Genomic DNA, 20,472 nt, shown 5'->3' with positions numbered 1-20,472 from the left:
AATTTCCTCTCTAATGAGCCAAAGAGGCAATATAGGTGTCTCATACTAGTTGAGTCTTCAGAACTACAATATTCATAAACTAAGTACTATGTAGTTCTGCATTGTTTACTCATTGTGACTTTTGCTTTGTAAGGGTCCTCTTTTTGGACTCAGTAGTGCATTTTCACACACTAGTCAGGGAATGAAAAGTGCCATGACAAGGAGAGGGTTCTTCCAGCTAGCCTTGCTAGGTCTTGCCACATCACACAGTGATTGGCCAAGAAAGTGAGGCATACTGACAGAGGTCAATAGGGTTCTATTTGTGACACAAGTGCCATTTCTGCATGCATATCAGTACTCAAGAAGAGGGCTCCAATTTGCTCCATGCACATAAATTTTTTTCATTCAGTATGCCATACCACAACATACAATAACCATCAGCAGCATTCAAAGGTCACAAGGGAAAGCAAAGCAGAAATGAACCAAGCTTGTTGAGCAAAGATGGTAGCTCTGAGATACAATCAGCCTTTCTGATAAGTACTTTAGAAAAGCAATGTTGACAATATCAAAAAAAAAACCCTCAAAGATATCATGGAACAGACATTTATTTAATAAGACACAAGAGAGCAGAAACGAGAAAAATTGAAACAAAAGTGACAGAAGTAAGGGCCATATAGTCCCAAGAAATGGAACAGACAGAAAGACCAGCAGCAATGTTCTCTTTGACTCTGCAGAGCCATTTTTAACCCCAAGTCAATGCACTCTGAGGGAAAAAAAAGTACCAGGATAAGAAAAATGTCTTCCATTCACAAAAGCCGAGCTCCACCCAGCCACACACAGTCCCCCAAATAGAGACAGACCTGGAGTGAGATCCTCATTGAATCATAAAAGCCATTTTCATTCCAGGTCAGTGGGCTCAGAGAGAAAAAGCCACAGAACATGGGCAAGGTTCTTATAACCACACCAGTTGGGTTTATAGAGCTACACACTCCAAAGTAATAGAGGCAGACAAACTGGTAGCGGGTTCCTCTTTGACTGTTTTCACACCAGGTCATTTTCACCCCAGTACTCTGAAATGAGATCAGAGGTAAAGAAAAACACAACCACCTGTATTGTTTGAAGTTGTTTCTGAAGACCCGAATAGTATTAGCCACCTGTATAGTCTTTCTGATAAAGAATTTAGAGAAGGTTTTAGGATCTTCATGGAACTGAAAGTAACTATGTAATGAATAGCCATTAATAATCAAGACTATATAAGAGTAGAAATGAGAAACGTCAGATAGACATGAGAGAACTGGAAAACTTGGCAAGTCGGCCTCAACAACAGAATATTACCTGATGAGAACAGAACTAGTGAGCCAAAGTATGAGCTGTATGACACCAGACAATAGTAAAAAATGGAAAAGAATTCTAAAATAAATTAACACAAATGGAGAAAATTACTCAAAATAAAAAAGAATATGACAATAGATACCAAGGATACATTCAACAGAAGGAACATGAGAATAGTTGGGTCTCAGAGATCCAGGCTGAATACCCCTTGAAGAAACAAAAGTCAAAATCTTTTTTTGCTGAGAAGTTCCCAAAGCTGAAGAGTGCATGATCACAGTCTTTTTGTTGGATATAAACAAGTTAGTATGGTAATATTATCCAGACAATATAGAAAAGTGTCAGGAAGACTTTCACGGTAAGACTTACATGGTAAGAGTCTTGCCACACCAAGTGGGGGCATGCAGTTAGGGCTAATTAGATATCACTATGACAATAGTTGGAAATAGTCACTTTAGGTAAGACCTGGGTGAGGAATGGAGTTAGTTTTGTGACTGATACCACTTTAGAAACAATATTGCATACCAGTGTCTAAAATGAAAAAATAATGGGTCAGAGCAAAAGCACAGCAGCTAGGACATTTAATTTGCAATCGATTGACCCTGGTTGGATCCCTGGCATTCCATATGGTCCCCCCAAGCCTGACATAGGTAATTTCTAAGCACAGATCCAGAAGTAAACTCTGAGCACCTCTGAGAGTGGCTAAAATTTAAGATTAAGACAGAGGTAAAGCAACGTGTCTTCCATAGTGGCAGGCTGGAGAATTGGGAGGAAGGTGAAAAAGTAACTGGAAACATTCGTGGCTGGATATTTGTACTGGAGAAAAATTGGGTATTAGATTATATAACTTAAACTGAATCACAATCAACTTTGCAAATGTATAGTTGACGGTTAATTATGAACTTTATAAAAAAAATAAATACATCACCTCAAGTACTTTCTCCTGTAAGGTTCTCATTTGTTTACAACTTATATCCCACTTACAAATCATGTTCCCAACTTTGGGTTCTGATGGGTCTTCTGGTTTCCCTACTATTTCCCCACCTAGAAATTGTGTTATGGCCTGAAATTTTGTATTGAAAATTAATAAAATAACTTATTTAATTTTATTCCTGTTCCTAATGAATCACTATATTTCATTGTCAGATGTCCAATGCATTGGACATTCTTTTTTTCCCCTTTTTTTTAGTTATTTCTGGATGAATAAATAAATCTAGAACAATTCACCTGTCAACTAGATACTAATGGAGCTACAATAATCTTTCCAGAGTAAAATATGGTATTTTGTATAAAATTTTAATGTATTGGGTTTTATTGATTGAAAAAAGCCAGTAATTCTAATGTTAGGAAATAGAACTGAACATGACCATATATTTCTCTATAGGTTACATTTGACTATAAAGCCAGATAACATAAATAATTAACCATACTTGTTTTTCCCATAATTTTAGTTCATAACTTAGCCATCTAGTTTTTTCCTCTCATTTCTCCTTTCAGTAATTAATAAAATTCCGTAATTTTATTAAGTTAATTAATTTACTGTATGATGGTTTTCTTCCTTGCTTACCACATTTTTTGTCTTCCCAAAAGTCAGTGCCTTCTAGACAGACTCTTAAATAAGTTTCTTAAGGATTTTAACTACATTTATTCTCTCATTCCTATAACACTTTTATATTTACCAAAGCTTTTTTGGTAAATTTTTGGTATTTTTTATAAGAACAGAAAATATTTATTCATATTAGAGGCCCAAAGCACCTAAAATATAAAACTTTTTAAGGTTCAAATTATATGGGATAGAAAAAGAAATCTGCAGTTCTTCCTTAGACACTTTTTATTCCTTTCTTTTTGCAAAGAAGGTAACGTATATCAGGAATATTGAGTGCATGTAGATATTTTTATCACTTTTAATACCTCTTTTATAGAAAATGTCTTAATTAACCTTCTTCGTACTGTCATCATCGACAGTTAAATAGGTCACTCACATTGAATTAGGAATCTGTGACTGCTTAATGTCTCTCAAAAAGTAAGTAGAAAATGCTAAATTAGAATCTAAACTTTTTGATAGCAGGTTTTGTCTCATTTGTTCCTCAACATCGAGAAATGTCATGCCTTTGCTTTAAAATCCTCTAAACACTTGCTGGTAGCTTCAGTGACTAATAAAGTTTCCTTGATTTCTTTAGTTATATTATAATTCCTGTGCAGACTGTGGATATAATTTGGACAAGCAACAACTTGTCAGTATCTTAATGGGAAACATTTCACTCTACAGATTTATTCTGGTCCACCTGAAGAAAGTATTGCACCACCTGTTCCTCCACCTCGAGTAACAGCAAGAAGGCACAAACCAATTACAATTTCAAAGCGTGTTCTCCGGGAAAGGACAGTTTTCTACATGTCTTCCATGGATGAAAATGAAGGTCAGTAAAGTATTTCACCCTTAGTTTCTAAATAATGATTGGATGCACAGTGTATATTGAAAGGAATAATTGGAGGTAAGGTAAAGCAAAATATGTAAAATGTTATATCCAAAGAGAATATTTTTCTTCTGATTGTAAAATGAACCTGCAAAGTGTGGTTCCATGATTCCTTTTTCAAATAGTATACCAAATGTGCTATGACATCTGTACTTTAGTATATTAAAATGTGTGACCAATATATTTTCTGAATAGTCTGATTTTTAATTGAACTTTACCTTACAGTGCTCAGGGGTTACTCCTGGCTGTCTGCTCAGAAATAGCTCCTGGCAGGCACGGGGGACCATATGGGACACCGAGATTCGAACTAACCCCCTTTGGTCCTGGATCGGCTGCTTGCAAGGCAAATGCCGCTGTGCTATCTCTCTGGGCCCCGGGCTTGTTATTTTTATTAAATTTCTTCTCTAACATTTTTGTTGTATAAAAAGGCTATTGATTTTTGCATGTTAATTTTGTAGCCTGATACTTTGCTGTATGAATCTATTGTTTCTAGAAGCTTTTGGTAGAGTCTGTAGGTTTTCTAAATAGAATATCATGTCATCTGCAAACAGAGAGAGCTTGACTTTTTCTTTTTTCTACCTGGATGGCTTTAATATTTTTTGCCTAATTGCTATGACAAGAATTTCCAGAACTATATTGAGTAGGAGTGGTGAGGGAGGGTTGCCTTATCTTGTACCAGACTTTAGAGGAAAGGCTTTAATTTATCTCCATTGCGAATAATTGGCTTGTGTTAGATGGCCTTGACTATATTGAGAAAATTTCCTTCCATTCCCATCTTGACTAGAGTTTTTATCAAGAATGGGTGCTGAGGGGCCAGCGAGGTGGCGCTAGAGGTAAGATGTCTGCCTTGCAAATGCTAGCCAAGGAAGTACCACGGTTCAATCCCCCGGCAGCTGCATAATATTCTATTGTGTATATGTACCACAGTTTCTTTAGCCATTCACCTGTTGAAGGGTATCTTGGCTGTTTCCAGAGTCTTGTTATGGTAAATAGTGCTGCAATGAATATAGGTGTAAGGAAGGGATTTTTGATTTGTATTTTTTTGTTCCTAGGGCATATTCCTAGGAGTGGTATAGCTGGGTCATATTGGAGCTCGATTTCCATTTTTTGGAGGAATCTCCATATTGCTTTCCATAAAGGTTGAACTAGATGGCATTCCCACCAGCAGTGAATAAGAGTTCTTTTCTCTCCACATCCCCGCCAACACTGCTTGTTCTCATTCTTTGTGATGTGTGCCAATCTCTGGGGTGTGAGGAGGTACCTCATAGTTGTTTTGATTTGCATCTCCCTGATGATTAGTGATGTGGAGCATTTTTTCATGTGTCTTTTGGCCATTTGTATTTATTCTTTGTCAAAGTGTCTGTCCATTTCTTCTCCCCATTTTTTGATGGGATTAAATGTTTTTTTCTTGTAAATTTCTGTCAGTGCCTTGTATATTTTGGAGACTAGCCCCTTGTCTGATGGGTATTGGGTGAATAGTTTCTCCCACTCAGTGGGGGGCTCTTGTATCCTGGGTGCTATTTCTTTTGAGGTGCAGAAGCCTCTCAGGTTAATATATTCCCATCTGTTAATCTCTGCTTTCACTTGCTTGGAGAGTGCAGTTTCCTCTTTGAAGATGCCTTTATTCTCAATGTCCTGGAGTGTTTTACCTACGTGTTGTTCTATGTATCTTATGGTTTCGGGTTTGATATAGATGTTTTTCAACCATTTGGATTTAACCTTCGTACATGAGGTTAGCTGGGGGTCTAATTTCAATTTTTTGCAAGTGGCTAGCCAGTTGTGCCAACACCACTTGTTGAAGAGGCTTTCTTTGCTCTATTTAGAATTTCTTGCTCCTTTATCAAAAATTAGTTGATTGTATTTCTACGGATCATTCTCAGTATTCAAGCCTATTCCACTGATCTGAGGGCCTGTCTTTATTCCAATACCATGCTGTTTTGATAACTATTGCTTTGTACTACAATTTAAAGTTGGAGAAAGTAATTCCTCCAATATTCTTTTTCCCAATGATTGCTTTAGCTATTCTAAGGTGTTTATTATTCCAAATGAATTTCAAAAGTGCCTAATCCACTTCTTTGAAGAATGTCATGAGTATCTTTAGTGGGATTAAATCGCATTAAATCTGTACAATACTTTGGAGAGTATTGCCATTTTAATGATGTTAATTCTGCCAATCCATGAGCAGGGTATGTGTTTCCATTTCCACATGTCCTCTCTTATTCCTTGCAGCAGAGTTTTATAGTGAATAGGGTTGTTTTCTTAATGTCCATTTCTTCCTTATTACTATTGGTGTATATAAAGGCTATTGATTTTTGTGTGTATATAAAGGCTATTGATTTTTGTGTGTTAATATTTTAGCCTGCCACCTTGCTATATGAGTCTATTTTTTCTAGAAGCTTTTTCGTAGAGACTTTAAGGTTTTCTAAGTAGAGTACCATGTTTTCTGCAAACAGCGAGAGCTTGACTTATGCTTTCGTTGATCTTTCGGATTGTTTTTTGGGTTTCCACTTCATTGATTTCTGCTCTCAGCTTTGTTATTTCCTTCTGTCTCCCTATATTTGAGTTTTTTATTGAACACTTTCTAATTCTATGAGCTACGTCATTAAGCTATTCAAGTATGCCCCTTCTTCTTTCCTGATGTGTGCTTGTAAAGCTATAAATTTTCCTCTCAGTACGCTTTGGCTGTGTCCCATAGGTTCTGATAGTTTGTATCTCCATTGTCATTTGTTTCTAGGAAGGTTTTGATTTCCTCTTTAATTTCATCTCGGGCCAACTGGTTATTCAGTATTAGGCTGTTTAACTTCCAGGTATTAAATTTTTTCTTCTGTGTCCCTTTATAGTTCACATATAATTTCAGTGCCTTGTGGTCAGTGAAGGTAGCCTGCAAAATTTCTATCCTCCTGATATTATGGCGGTATGTTTTATGTGCTAGCATATAGTCTATCCTGGAGAATGTCCCATGTACATTAGAGAAGAATGTGTATCCAGGCTTCTGTGGGTGGATTGTCCTGTATATATCTACTAGGCTTCTTTCTTCCATTTCTCTGTTCAGGTCTAGTATATTTTTTTGGGTTTCAGTCTGGTTGACCTGTCAAGTGTTGACAATGCTGTGTTGAGGTCTCCCATAATTATTTTGTTGTTATTAATATTATTTTTCAGATTTGTCAACAATTTTGTTAAATATTTTGCTGGCCCGTTATTCAGTGCATATATGTTTAGGAGAGTGATTTCTTCCTTCTGTACCTATCCCTTGAATAATAAAAATGTCCATCTTTATCCCTTAATACTTTCCTAAGTATAAAGTTTGAATCATCTGATATTAGTATGGCCACTCCAGCTTTTTTATGGGTGTTGTTAGCTTGGATAATTTTCCTTCAGCCTTTTATTTTGAGTCTATGTTTGTTCTGACTATTCAGGTGCATTTCTTATAGGCAGCAGAAGGTTGGATTGAGTTTTTTGATCCATTTAGCCACTCTGTGTCTCTTAACTGGTGCATTTAGTCCATTGACATTGAGAGAAAGAATTGTCCTGGGAGTTAGTGTCATCTTTATATCGAAGTTTGGTGTGTCTGTTGGTCAGTCTTGTCTTAAAGTAGGCCGTCGAGTTTTTCTTTTAAGAATGGTTTTGAGTCTGTAAAGTTTCTGAGCTGTTGTTTGTCTGTGAAACCATGTACTGTTCCTTCAAACCTGAAAGTGAGTTTTGCTGGGTGCATTATTCTAGGCGAAGCATTTATTTCATTGAGTTTTGTCACTATGTCCCACCACTGCCTTGAGTGTTTCTGGTGAGAGGTCTGCTGTAAATCTCAAAGATGTTCCCTTGAATATTATTTCTCTTTTCGATCTTACTGCTTTCAGAATTCTGTCTCTATCTGTGGGATTCATCATTGTGACTAGGATGTGTCTTGGGGTGTTTTATCTGGGGTCTCTTATAGTTGGTACTCTTCGAGCATGCAGGATTTGATTGCATGTATTCTTTAGCTCTGGTAGTTTCTCTTTAATGATGTTCTTGACTGTTGATTCTTCCTGGAGATTTTCCTCTTGGGTCTCTGGGACTCCAATGATTCTTAAGTTGTTTCTGTTGATCTTATCATAGACTTCTATTTTCATCTGTTCCCATTCTTTGAATAATTTTGCCATTGTTTGATCATTTTCTTTAAGGCTTTTTTCCAGTTTCTTCTGCTGTATGGAATTGTTATTCATCTCATCTTCCAGTGTACTAATTCTATCCTCTGCTGCTGTTAACCCATGGAAAAGCTCAACCATTTTTTTCTTCAATTCATCTACTGAGTTTTTCAGACCTGTTATTTGACCTGAAATTTCAGTTTGGAGTTTTCAGATTTCTATCTTCATATTCTCTTGATTCTTATTAGTGTTCTCTTCTATACGTTCTTTGATTTCTTTGAACATCTTCCATATTGTGACTCTAAACTCCTTATCTGAGAGACTGACTAGTCAGTTGGTCATGTTCAAGTCATCAGAGTTGCCATCGTAATTCTCTATGTCTGGCGCTGTCCTGCATTGTTTCCCCATTGTCACACTTGTATTGTGGGTTTTTCTACGTGTTGTGTTTGTATTCATTGGCTAAATGATGTGCACGGCCGGGAAGCGAAGCGGAGTGACCGTGCTCCTCTGGCTCCACCCTTTCTAGGCTTGTAAACTCACCTCCAGGGAAGGTTCCAGGGAACGTGAGCCTTCCTCAGATGAGCCACACACAGGATGAAATCAGGCCAAAAATGGAGCACAGCACAGAAGACAGGCAGATAGGGTTGCTCTCTATTTTTTATATGATAATTTGAACAGAGAGCAAGAATGGCCTCTAAGCTCCACTTAATATGATTTAAAGACAAAAAATAAAAGTTAAAATAAAAATAACCGTAGTTATAATAATTATTAAGGGACACACAATAAAAAGTATGAACATTTGTTTCATAGATATAATAGAGTGTGTAATGCACTTAACTTGCATATGGCCAGGCTGAGTTCAATTCTTTTTTTTAATATAAGCTCTTTAAGCACCAGAATTACAAACACAATTGTAATTGGGTTTCAGTCATTAGCAGAACATCCCATTCACCATTGTAACATTCCCACCACCAATGCCCCCATCCTCCTTCCCATCCCCTGCCTGTATTCAAGACAGGCATTTTACTACAGTTACTTTTTTTTAAAGTTTAGTAAGCTCTTCCTTTTTTTATAAAGGATAAGAGAAAAAAACAACAATAATAATGGTGTGAGAGTGGCAATTGTTGTTTGTATAAGCCCAACAAAACATGGGGGAAATGGAAAAAGAAGCCTTGAATTTAATACAAGGAAATATTACCCCTGAAGTTTTCTGGCATAAGACCAACTCTGGGCTCCAGGCATACTAAGTTGTCCAACCCCTGAGTCATTCTCTGTGTCAATTCTTGACATCCCATATATTCCCCTAAGTATTTCCTGGAGTCAATCCTGGGTTTAAGGCCATAAGTAACCCCTAATCATTTCTGGGAGTGTCAAAAATAAGGATAAAATAAAATAAAAATATATACAGTTTGGAAGTAATAAAATGTAAAAGGAAAAGTATTGTTATAATGTAAAGTTTTGTATGTATAGGAGTATTTTATCAACTTAAAACAGAAATATAACTGTACAACATCTTATGTAAACTTTAGAATAATCAAAATTACAAAACATTTAAAAGACAAAATATAATAAAGGAATAAAAACATGCCAATGAGATTAAATAATACTACATATAAATACAAGAGGGGAGAATGTGAAAAGAATTATAAATAAATAATTAATGAAGACAGTAAGTCCTTATCTACAAAAATTACTTTAAGTGAGTTAGTTCTATTCAAGAGGTAGAATGCTTATGAATCAAAAATAAGGTTTACCCCATTTATTATTTACAACAGAGTCACATTTACATAAGTTTTAAAGACACACCAGCTAGAATTGAGCAAATGGTATGGGATTATATACTAATGATAGCCATAAGAGTACTTTTGTTATAATAAGACAGAACAGACTATATAAAAAACCCAAGAGATGATTATATGTTAATGATTATATTACTTCACCGAAGGACATAACCATTGTTAGTATCCAACATCTGAGTACATGAGAATATCCATAAATAAAGGAATAGCAATAAAATATAGTGCCTAAGTTAAATAAATGAGGTTCAAAATAAATATATTTCTCAAACAGAAAATTATTAAAGAATCATGTTACTTGAATATATACACTAATGATCATAATATGTGGTGTGAAAGAATGATTTTTATCCCGGTTCAGAATGCACATATTTTCCGAATATTTTCAAACCTTCAGAATATATTGTAGTTTTGGCAACAGAACAATTGTTAATTACTGGAAGTCATACCAAACCATTTCTTACTACAGTGGTATGAAATTGAAAATAAGTCTAGGAAAATTATTGAAAATTTGAATATGTTGAAATTAAATAACATTCCTGATATCCTAGTGAGTCAAGAAAAAAAAACAAATGTTGCTATAATATATGATAAATTTAAATAAAAATAACATATAGCAAAGTTTAAGGGATGCACCAAAAGCTGTTTTAGGAGGGATATATATATATATATATATATATATATATATATATATATATATATATATATATATATATATATAGTGGCAGATGTATACATTAGAAAACAGAATGCTAGAAATTAACCTACAGCTCAACAAGTTAGAAAAATGACAATAAAATGAAATAATGAAACTCAAAATAAAATATATATACATTCAAAAATAATTAAAATATTAGTTAAATGAAGAATTTGTCTTAAAATATGTTCATGGCTGGGTGGGTCTGGCAAGATTGTACAGTAAGTGAGGTGCTTGCTATGAATGTGACTGACTCAGTTTCCACATACCTTATATGGTCCCCAAATATTAGTATATGTGTGATCTCAGAGTACAGAGCCAAGATTAAAGCATGAACCATTGACTATGGTGCAGAAAACGAACAAGAGATTGTTAACTTCTCTAAGTGATAGAATACACCAGAAAATGGGGAAAAATCTCTATTCAAGAATTGGAAATTTGAGGGGCTGTGTGATAGCAAAGTGGGTAGTGTGTTGGCCTTGCATGTGGCTGATGCTGATTTGATCCTCGACATAGCATATGTTCTCCCAAGCATTCCTGGAATGATTTCTGAGTACAGAGCCAGGAATAAACCCTGAGAGCCATGGGTTGTGGCCCCCAAACAAACAAAAAATACATCAAATTTAGTTTCTAATTTGAAACGTTATACAGATCACATTCAAAAGCTATTACATTTTCAGTGGCCTGAAAGCAACTATAGTTTCCTCTTTGTGACTCATTAGCACAAATTTCAAGCACAGACCAGTTATGCCAAATCAAAAAAAATAGTATCAGGAGGAAATAGTGGTCATCCAGCTATCCCATCTTGGCTTTGCCCAGGTACACAGTTCCAGGAAACCTAGGCAGATAAAGCAGCAATGCATTCCTTTTTGTTACTCAATTATATTTTTGCTCTAGGTCAGCTTTCCCAAAAGTATGTTTCACTCTTTCCCTACATATTTCTTTTAGTTACTAAACCACAGCACAACAATAAACACTTCCAGAATGAAAAGATCACAATAAAAAAGCACCACACTTAATGCACAAAGATAGTGTCTTAGAAAACCCAACAAGTATCAGCCAAGTATATAACCTCTTTTCTAAGGACTTTAGGGGAAGAAATGTTGTGGATGTCAAGGAATTCAAAGAAACAGTAAAACAGGCAACCAATATGACTCAAGAAGATGAGAGAAGAAAATGAGAAAACTTGGAAACAAATATCAAATGAAATAACTTGATAAGCTGTTTAATTCTTTATATGTATTTCCTTGGAACAATGTTGTTACTATACCTATAAATAAGGAATAATGAACTGCAACCTAGCCATAGTCACCTGGTATCAGTATAGTACTTAGTGACAATATCCTTTTCCTCTTTCCTTTTTTCTTTGCATAGACTCAGTAAAATGGAATGTCTTACTGAAAAAAGGTATCCCCTATCCATTAGACCTATGAACTCAATAATTCAAACTTTGCTGGTGGGTCCTAAACCCTTAATATTTTTATATTGGCTTGACTTAAAGTTCAGTTGCTCTGAGATTGGTTGCATAACCTGAAAACTATGGGTCCTGATTATGGCCTTGCACAAAACAAAGGCAGCCTTGTTGCCACCCTGGCACCAACTTGGGACTTGAGAGAGTCCAAGTACTCAAGTGTGATGTTTTAAAACAATAGCCACTAATGAAATGATGATGAGAGATAGGGAGTTTTTACATTCCCAACTGGCCTGAAGTTGAAATGTATGACCAAATGTTTTCTGGGAAAAACCAAGTTGGTCTAAATATAATCTCAGTTCAAAGTTTTTATCCCATCTTTTACTGTGCCTGTGCAAAATAACAGCCACATTAACATTTTGCTATAAGCTCTGATCTTGGATTCCCATCTCTTGTGGAAGAAAATTGAGCATTACTTATCTAGCTGTTCTCAATACAAACCAATTCAATTTTGTTTAACAAAAAGTAAAGGGGAAGATATAGCTAAAGACATTAAGCACACATCCTGTTCAAATACACAGAGTACACATCCTGCTTTCCCTAACACTCTACATCCTGTTTTCCCTAAAATAGAAACACACATCCTGTTTTAAGTCCCTCACACCCTACCTGATTGGCTGAAAGAGTTCACACCTACTTTCCCCTAATATAAATCATGCCCTGTTTTTACACAAAATAAAGGTGTTCCCCCAACTTCCTCTTTCATTCTCAGTTATCTCTATGATATGTAAATATCCACCTAGACTGGAGTAGCTTGGTACTGGTACCTTTGTCACACTCAACCATTTCCCTCCTGGTTGGTAGATAAAGAGGTTTGGGTTTGTCTTAGCTTGGCATGTGAAGTGGGAATAAAAGGAGAGAAGCCAGCTGAATTCATGATTTTCTCCTGACTGACTATGTTTATTAATTCTTCATGGCTACCCTGCTTCAGACCCATTCACCTCATGTAAAAATACAGAAGATGGGGTTATTTCAAAACTGTTGCTCCAAAAGGTACCCAGGTTCCTGAGAAGACCCCAATTATGATGAGTTATTTGACTCTCTGGTAGATTATCAACATCATGGCCCTCTTGAGGTGTACTGAGTGCAGTGCCTTTCACTGTAGCATTGGTGCACATGGACCCGCTTCTGGAAGGCTTCATGTTGCTTTGGTCCATCTACCTGTATTTCTCTTTCTGGATTAACACTCCAGGATCCTTAGAATTCTCCCACTCATATACCTCAAAAGAGGAAGGGTGCCTTCCTGGGGGTGATAAATTCTCCATTTAAAGGTATTTCTATGGCTGAAAATTTATCACTTACTACTGGCACTAAATTATATGTATATCTGCAGAAATGTTCTTATGATTTTATTTACAGAAAAGGAACTTGGATGCTATAGATTCCTAATACAGTGCTTAGTGTAAGAATGTTTAATAATTTTCAAATTAATTATATATGCAGAAATGTTCTAATTTTTATGTTCAGATAAGTGATGAAAAATTGTGTATGTATAAGAAAAGGATATGGAAAAACTGATTTATTGTTTTGAGAATTGTTTTCTAAAGTATGCATAATCTAACCTATGGTGCTTTTTAGAGCCAAATCTACCCTCACCAGCAGTAATTCCTAGGAATTAGAATATTTCCTCACCACCTTACTGCTGAAGAGTATTTTGTTTTTGTTTCCCATCATTTATTTTGCCATTTTATTTTTCTTTTATTTTCCAACCTTTATTTGGCCTATGCAAATTAACAATCACTCTTTTTACTTACAGAATAACAAAGAAAAATTATGTACCATTCTAAATATTTTTGAACAGAAAGGGTGGATTGTTAGATAACACCCTGCCTTTACCCAAAAAAAGGCATTCCTTTAACTTTCTCTTTCCCCTTCACCTATCCCATTTATATGTAAATGTCTACCTAGACTGGAGTAGCTTGATATAGGTTCCTTTGTCACACACTTAATCCTCTCCTTCCTGGTTTGTAAATAAATAGGTTTTGGATTGGCTTGGTGTTCAAAGTTGGACAAGGCAAGAAGTCAACTGACTCCATGATTTTTCCGACTTGTTTGGGTTAGTTTAATTTATTAATTATTTAGACCTGTTCATCCAGGCTTGGAAGTTTGGTGCATGGGGTGATTTTACACCCTAATATAAATATTCCTTTCCCATCTAAAATAAATTAAGTTAGTCCCCCAAAGTCACTCATGGATTCTTTGTTAGTTCTCTGCTTGCCCTGGATTTGACATTACCAGCAACATTTACAGTAGGCAAAATGAAGAACTCACTAAAATTCCTCACCAGGAGAGTAGCAGCTGCTAATGATAATATTGGTGAGCTCGAATGTGAACTGCATAACACCTTAAATCTCTAGTAGAAAATTGAAAAGAGTCTTTAAATCAAAGAGTGCATGATGAGAAAACATTAAGATTAATCCAAGAGCAACATTAGAATCATCAGAAACCTAGAGGGCCAGGAACGAAATAGAAACCCGATGAAGAAAAAACAGTCAAATATATAAATGCTAAGAAGTTTCCTGAACTTGAGAGTGCATGTACCCACATCCTGGAGAACTGAGGAGTACCAGCTAAAAGAGATCCAAATAAAAATACTCCAAGATACATACTAATTTGAATAATTAAAACCATAGATAGAGGTAGAATACTTAAAGCAAGATCAAAGAAGAAACTCGTAAAAAGTAACTAAATAACTTGACTGCACAGCTTAAGAATTTGAAAATTAATCAACAAAATGAACTTAAAGCAAGCAGGAAGAAGAAAATAATAAAACTTACATAATAAATTAATGAAATGGATACTGTATTAAAGCAATACAAAATATTAATGAAAAGAAAATTAAATCTTGGATAAAAAAATCAGTAAACCATTAGCAAATCTCACAAAGAAAGATAACCCTAATAAATCATATTAGAATTTATAAAGGCATGTCACAATAGACACAACGAAGATTCAAAAGATAACCAGAGATAACTTTCAAAACATTTATGTTACAAAACAAGAGAAACTAGAAGTGGATACATATTTGTACTCCTATTAAATCTTGAGGCTGAACCTAGATTATTTGGAATATCTGAACAGATTTATCACTACTGAGGAATTGAAATGGTAGCCAAAAGTCTTCCCAAAACAAAAGCCAAGATGAATTCACTAGTGAATTATTTCAAATCTTTAAAGAAGACCTACTGCATGTCCTTTTCATATTTTTCTAGGAAAATGAAGAAATAGAAACACACCCAAAGAGTTTCTTTGTAACTGGCTTTCCCCTGTTACAAAATGAAGACAGAAACACCACAAAAAGAGAATTACTTGCTGATGTGAACACAGATATTGTATGAACATAGATGCAAAGATCTTGAACAAAATACTAGCTGATAAGAACATAGATATAAAGACCCTGAGCAAAATACTAGCAAATAGAATTCAACAATTTATTACAAATGCATATATCGTGCCAAAGTGGGAGTCATCCTGTCCATTCAAGGATGATTTATAATATTCTAGTGAATAACATAATACATATTGTTATATGAACATTTTTCATTTGTCTGTTGGATATCTCTTGGTCCTCTTCAAAAAGTGCTTGTTCATCTCCTCTCCCCATTTCTTGATAGGATTTTTTGAGTTTGTGGAGTAAACTTTTATATATTTTGTATATCCTATTTATCTTTTGCATATTTTGTATATTCTAGATATCAACCTTTTCTTTGAAGTGTTGAGTGTAAAAATTATCTCCCTGGGGCCGGAGACATAGCACAGAGGTAGGGTGTTTGCCTTGCAAGTGCCTGACCCAGGATGGATGGTGGTTCAAATCCCAGCATCCCATATGGTCCCCTGTGCCTGCCAGGAGCGATTTCTGAGCACAGAGCCAGGAGTAAACCCTGAGCGCCGTTGGGTGTGCCCTGCCCTCTCCCCAAATTTTCAATCAGTTCCCTTCTAATTTTAGTTCTTGTTCCTTTACCATAGTGAAACTTTTTAGTTGGTTGTAGTCTCATTTGTTTATGTTTTGTGCTTTAATTCTTGCCATTGGCATTCTATCATTAAAGACTTCTTTGAGATCCAAGTATTGTAGTGTTCTGCTTATGTTTTTCTGTGAATTTTAAGGATTCCAGTCTAATCTCAAAATCTTTAGTCCACTTTGAATTGACTTTTGTGGAAGTTAGGAGATATGGATCAACCTTTAATTTCTTACACATAGTTATTCAATTGTTCCAACACATTTGTTGAAGACTACCTTTGTTACATTTCCTATTCTTTACTTTTTTCAAAGATTAGTTGACCATATGCTTGGGGGTTGGGAAATGGATATTCTATTATGATACATTAGTCTGAATAATGTATCTTTGTTCAAATACATAAAATACTTTATGGTTCTACACAAACTTTATAACTGATTGTTCTAAATCCTTGAAGAAGTTTATCTGAATTTGAGTAGGGATGGCATTAAATCTATATAGTAGTTTAGGTAAAATGGTAATTTTGATAATATTGATTCTTCCAATCCATGAGCATGGAATGTTTTTCCATTTCCTTAGGTCTTCTTCAATTTCTGTCTGAAATGTTCTGAAGTTTTCTTGATATAGGACTCTCACCTGTTGTTAGGTTGATTCCTATGTACTTGATAATTTTGGACCCTATTTAAAATGGATCACATCTTTGATTTCTTTCTCCTCTTATTTTTTATATGTCTAAAGGAATGCAACTGTGTTTTTTGTGTTGAATGTGTACCCAGGCACCTGGGTTTATTGGTTTATTTTTCTAAGGGCTTTTCTGTGGACTCTTTAGGGTCTTTGATGTATATCATCATATCTTCTGCAAATGGAGATAGTTTAACTTCTTTTCCAATTTGGATTCCTTTGAGTTCCTTCTCTTAGCTGATTGCTTGTCTAGGATTTCTAATACCTTGTTGAATAAGAGATCAGATTGTGGACAGAATTGCCTCATGGCAGATGTTATTGGAAATGCTTTCAATTTTTCACCTTTAGTAATAATGTTGACTGAGGAATTTTTATAGGTAGCTGTTGCAATCTTGAGGAAGGTTCCTTTCATACCTAATTTGCTGAGGGTTTTCATCATAACTGTTAGATTTTGTCAAAATGCATCAATTGACATGATCATGTAGTTCTATCCTTCCTTTATTCATGTGGTATATGTTGTTGATTGATTTGCATATATTGAACCATCCTTGCATCCCTGAGATGAAACCCACTTGGTCACCATGTATTGTTGGATATGGATTCCTAAGATTTTTTAAATTTTTTAATATATTTTTTATTTAAGTAACATGATCATATTTGGGTTACAGTCATAACCAGAACACCGCCCTTCACCAGTGTAACATTACCCTCTCCACCTTCCCATCTTCTGCCTGTATTTGAGACAGGCATTCTACTACAGTTATTTGTTTTTAAGTTCAGTAAGTTGTATTTTTTTTTCCTTAAAGGATAAGAGTAAAAAAATATAGTAAAGGTGTGATAATGGCAATCGCCGTTGTTTGCATAGGTCCAGAAAAATGGGGAAATGGAAAAAACTCCTTGACCTGATTACAAAAAGGCCTCACCCTAGAAGTTTATTGGCATAAGACAGACTCTGGGTTCCAGGCATACCAGTTCGTCCAACTCCAGTCATTCCAAGGTCCCGGTGAAACTTTTTCACACTTTAGCTATTGTTGGTATCAGATTCTTATATTTAAAGACTCTGGATTCTGGTTTGCTAAGATTTTTTAAAGGATTTTTGCATCCATGTTCATTAGTGAGATTAGTTTGTAGTTTTTTTATTACTTGGTGGTATATTTGTCAGTTTGGGGAATGAGAATGATATTACTTTCATAGAAAGTATTAGGGAGAGTTCCCATATTTTCAATAATTAAGAAGACTCTAAGGAGCAATGGTTATAACTCTAATATAAATACCTGATAGAATTCACCTGTAAATCCATCTTGTCCCAGAATTACTGTTTCAATTTTTTTTACCTGTGATTGGCCTGTTTAAGTTTTTCACATTGTAAAGGGGATGTTTTTGAATTGTAAATTTATTCTAGTATAAAAAAAACAAATTATATGGGAAGTTCTCAAAAATTAAAATCAGAACTTCCACATAATCCTGCAATCTCATTTTGGTCTGTATTTAAAATATATGAAATTTATGTCACTTGCATATAATTCTACTGTTGTTATTGCATTACACTTAATAGCTGAGATGTAGAAAGACCTAAATATTCCTTGATGGATGAATCATTAAATATAATGAGGGATTCATTTTGTAATCTCCCACTTCACCAGAAACACTAGAACAGTATCTCTTTTAAAATAAAGGAATGCCATCTTTTGTGACAACATAGATGAATCTAGATGACCTATGTTAATAAGTAATAATAAACTAAAAATATGCCATATGATCTCATTGGTATGTCAAATCTTAAACCCTAACACATGATCTTAGTGATTAGAATGTTGGGTATCAGAAGCTGATTCATTAGGAAAATGGAAAGGTTTTTAAATAAAGATACAAAGAGCCAATTATATAAGATCTATCTCCTAGAAACAATTATATTTACTTTACATTTAGGATTTCAAACGATAGTTCAATCATCATTTTCCTTATGCTTCCAACTTCATCCTCGAAAAGTAAAATGATTTTTTCTCTCACCTCACTTATGTCACATTGTGTGAATTTTTATATTTTCATTCTTAAATATTTTGGTTTTATTCTTTTTATTCAGTTATCATTATGGAATTTCAGAGTTTAATTAGACATCTTATTTTGTCCACCACTCAGTATATCCACGCTGAAATGCATCCAACCACTGCAAAATAAAATTCTTTAATCCACTTTTATCACGCTTCTCCTTTTTTTTCACTTTTTTGATCATCATTTAATTTATTTATTTTAGTGTTTATTGTTTTTCATTTTTTCTTTATTTGAACATCTTGATTATATAAATGATTGTGATTAGATTTCAGTCATGAAAAGAACACCCCCTTAACCAGTGCAACATTCCCACCACCAATGTCCCAAATCTCACTCCACCCCACACCAACCCCACCTGTACTCCAGACAGGCTTTCCAGTTCCCTCATTCATTCATATGATTATGGTAGTTCTCTGTGTAGTTATTTCTATAGCTGTACTCACCACTCTTAGTGGTGAGATTCATGAAATGAGCTGATGTTCCAGCCCTCCATTCATTGTCTCTGAGGATTGTTACAAAAATGACTTTTATTTTTCTAAAAACCCATAGATGAATAAGACTATTCTGCTCAGGAATGAAAAAGGAGAGATCACTACTGATATGACAGAGATTCAAAGGGTAATCAGAAACTACTTTGAAAAACTCTACGCCACTAAATATGAGAACCTGGAAGAAATGGATAAATTCTTGGACTCTTATAATCTTCCACAGTTGAAAGAAGAGGATGTAGCATATCTAAACACCCCCATCACCATTGATGAACTTAAAACAGTAATCAAATGTCTGCCGAAAAACAAAAGCCCAGGTCCAGATGGATTCACTAATGAATTCTATCAAACTTTCCAAGAGGAACTACTGCCAATCTTGGCAAGACTCTTTCATGAAACTGAACAAACAGAAACACTTACAAATAGCTTTTATGAAGCCAACATCACCTTGATACCTAAACCAGACAGAGACGCTACCAAAAAAGAAAATTACAGACCAATATCACTGATGAATACATATGCAAAGATCCTCAACAAAATCCTGGCAAATAGGATTCAATGCCTCGTTAAAAAGATCATCCACTACGATCAAGTAGGTTTCATCCCAGGAATGCAAGGCTGGTTTAACATCCGTAAATCTATCAACATAATACACAACATCAATAACAAGAAAAATAAAAACCACATGATCATATCAATAGATGCAGAGAAAGCATTTGATAAGGTCCAACACCCATTCTTGATCAAAACTCTCAGCAAGATGGGAATGGAGGGAACCTTTCTCAGTATAGTGAAGGCCATCTACCACAAGCCAGTGGCAAATATTATCCTCAATGGAGAAAAACTGAAAGCCTTCCCTCTAAATTCTGGCACAAGACAAGGCTGTCCTCTCTCACCACTCCTATTCAACATATCACTGGAAGTACTTGCTATAGCGATTAGGCAGGAAAAGGATATCAAGGGAATCCAGATAGGAAAGGAAGAAGTCAAGCTCTCACTGTTTGCAGATGACATGATACTCTACTTAGAAAACCCTAAAGACTATCAAAAAGCTTCTAGAAACAATAGACTCATATAGCAAGGTGGCAGGCTACAAAATTAACACACAAAAATCAATGGCCTTTCTATATACCAATAGTAATAAGGATGAAATGGACATTAAGAAAACAACCCCATTCACAATAGTGCCACACAAACTCAAATATCTTGGAATCAACTTGACTAAATATGTGAAAAAAGTATACAAAGAAAACTATAAAACTCTGCTCCAAGAAATAAGAGAGGACACAAGGAAATGGAAACGCATACCCTGCTCATGGATTGGCAGGATTAACATCATCAAAATGTCAATACTCCCCAAGGCATTATACAGATTTAATGCCATCCCTCTAAAGATACCCATGACATTCTTCAAAGAAGTGGATCAGA

General features: G+C 35.1%; 1 protein-coding gene across 1 annotated transcript in view; it reads left to right on the top strand.

The window, feature by feature from the left end:
- OPHN1 (oligophrenin 1) overlaps positions 1 to 20,472 on the top strand; it is a 354,031-nt gene that overhangs the window by 234,010 nt on the left and 99,549 nt on the right. The window contains exon 20 of the mRNA XM_049767407.1: positions 3,578 to 3,725. Coding sequence (XP_049623364.1) covers positions 3,578 to 3,725 — 148 coding nt within the window. The remainder of the gene's footprint in view (positions 1 to 3,577; positions 3,726 to 20,472) is intronic.

This window comes from Suncus etruscus, chromosome X (assembly GCF_024139225.1).
Source record: "Suncus etruscus isolate mSunEtr1 chromosome X, mSunEtr1.pri.cur, whole genome shotgun sequence".
Lineage (NCBI taxonomy): Eukaryota > Metazoa > Chordata > Mammalia > Eulipotyphla > Soricidae > Suncus > Suncus etruscus.
The sequence above is the reverse complement of the archived record's forward strand: the minus strand, read 5'-3'. Positions and strand labels throughout refer to the sequence as shown.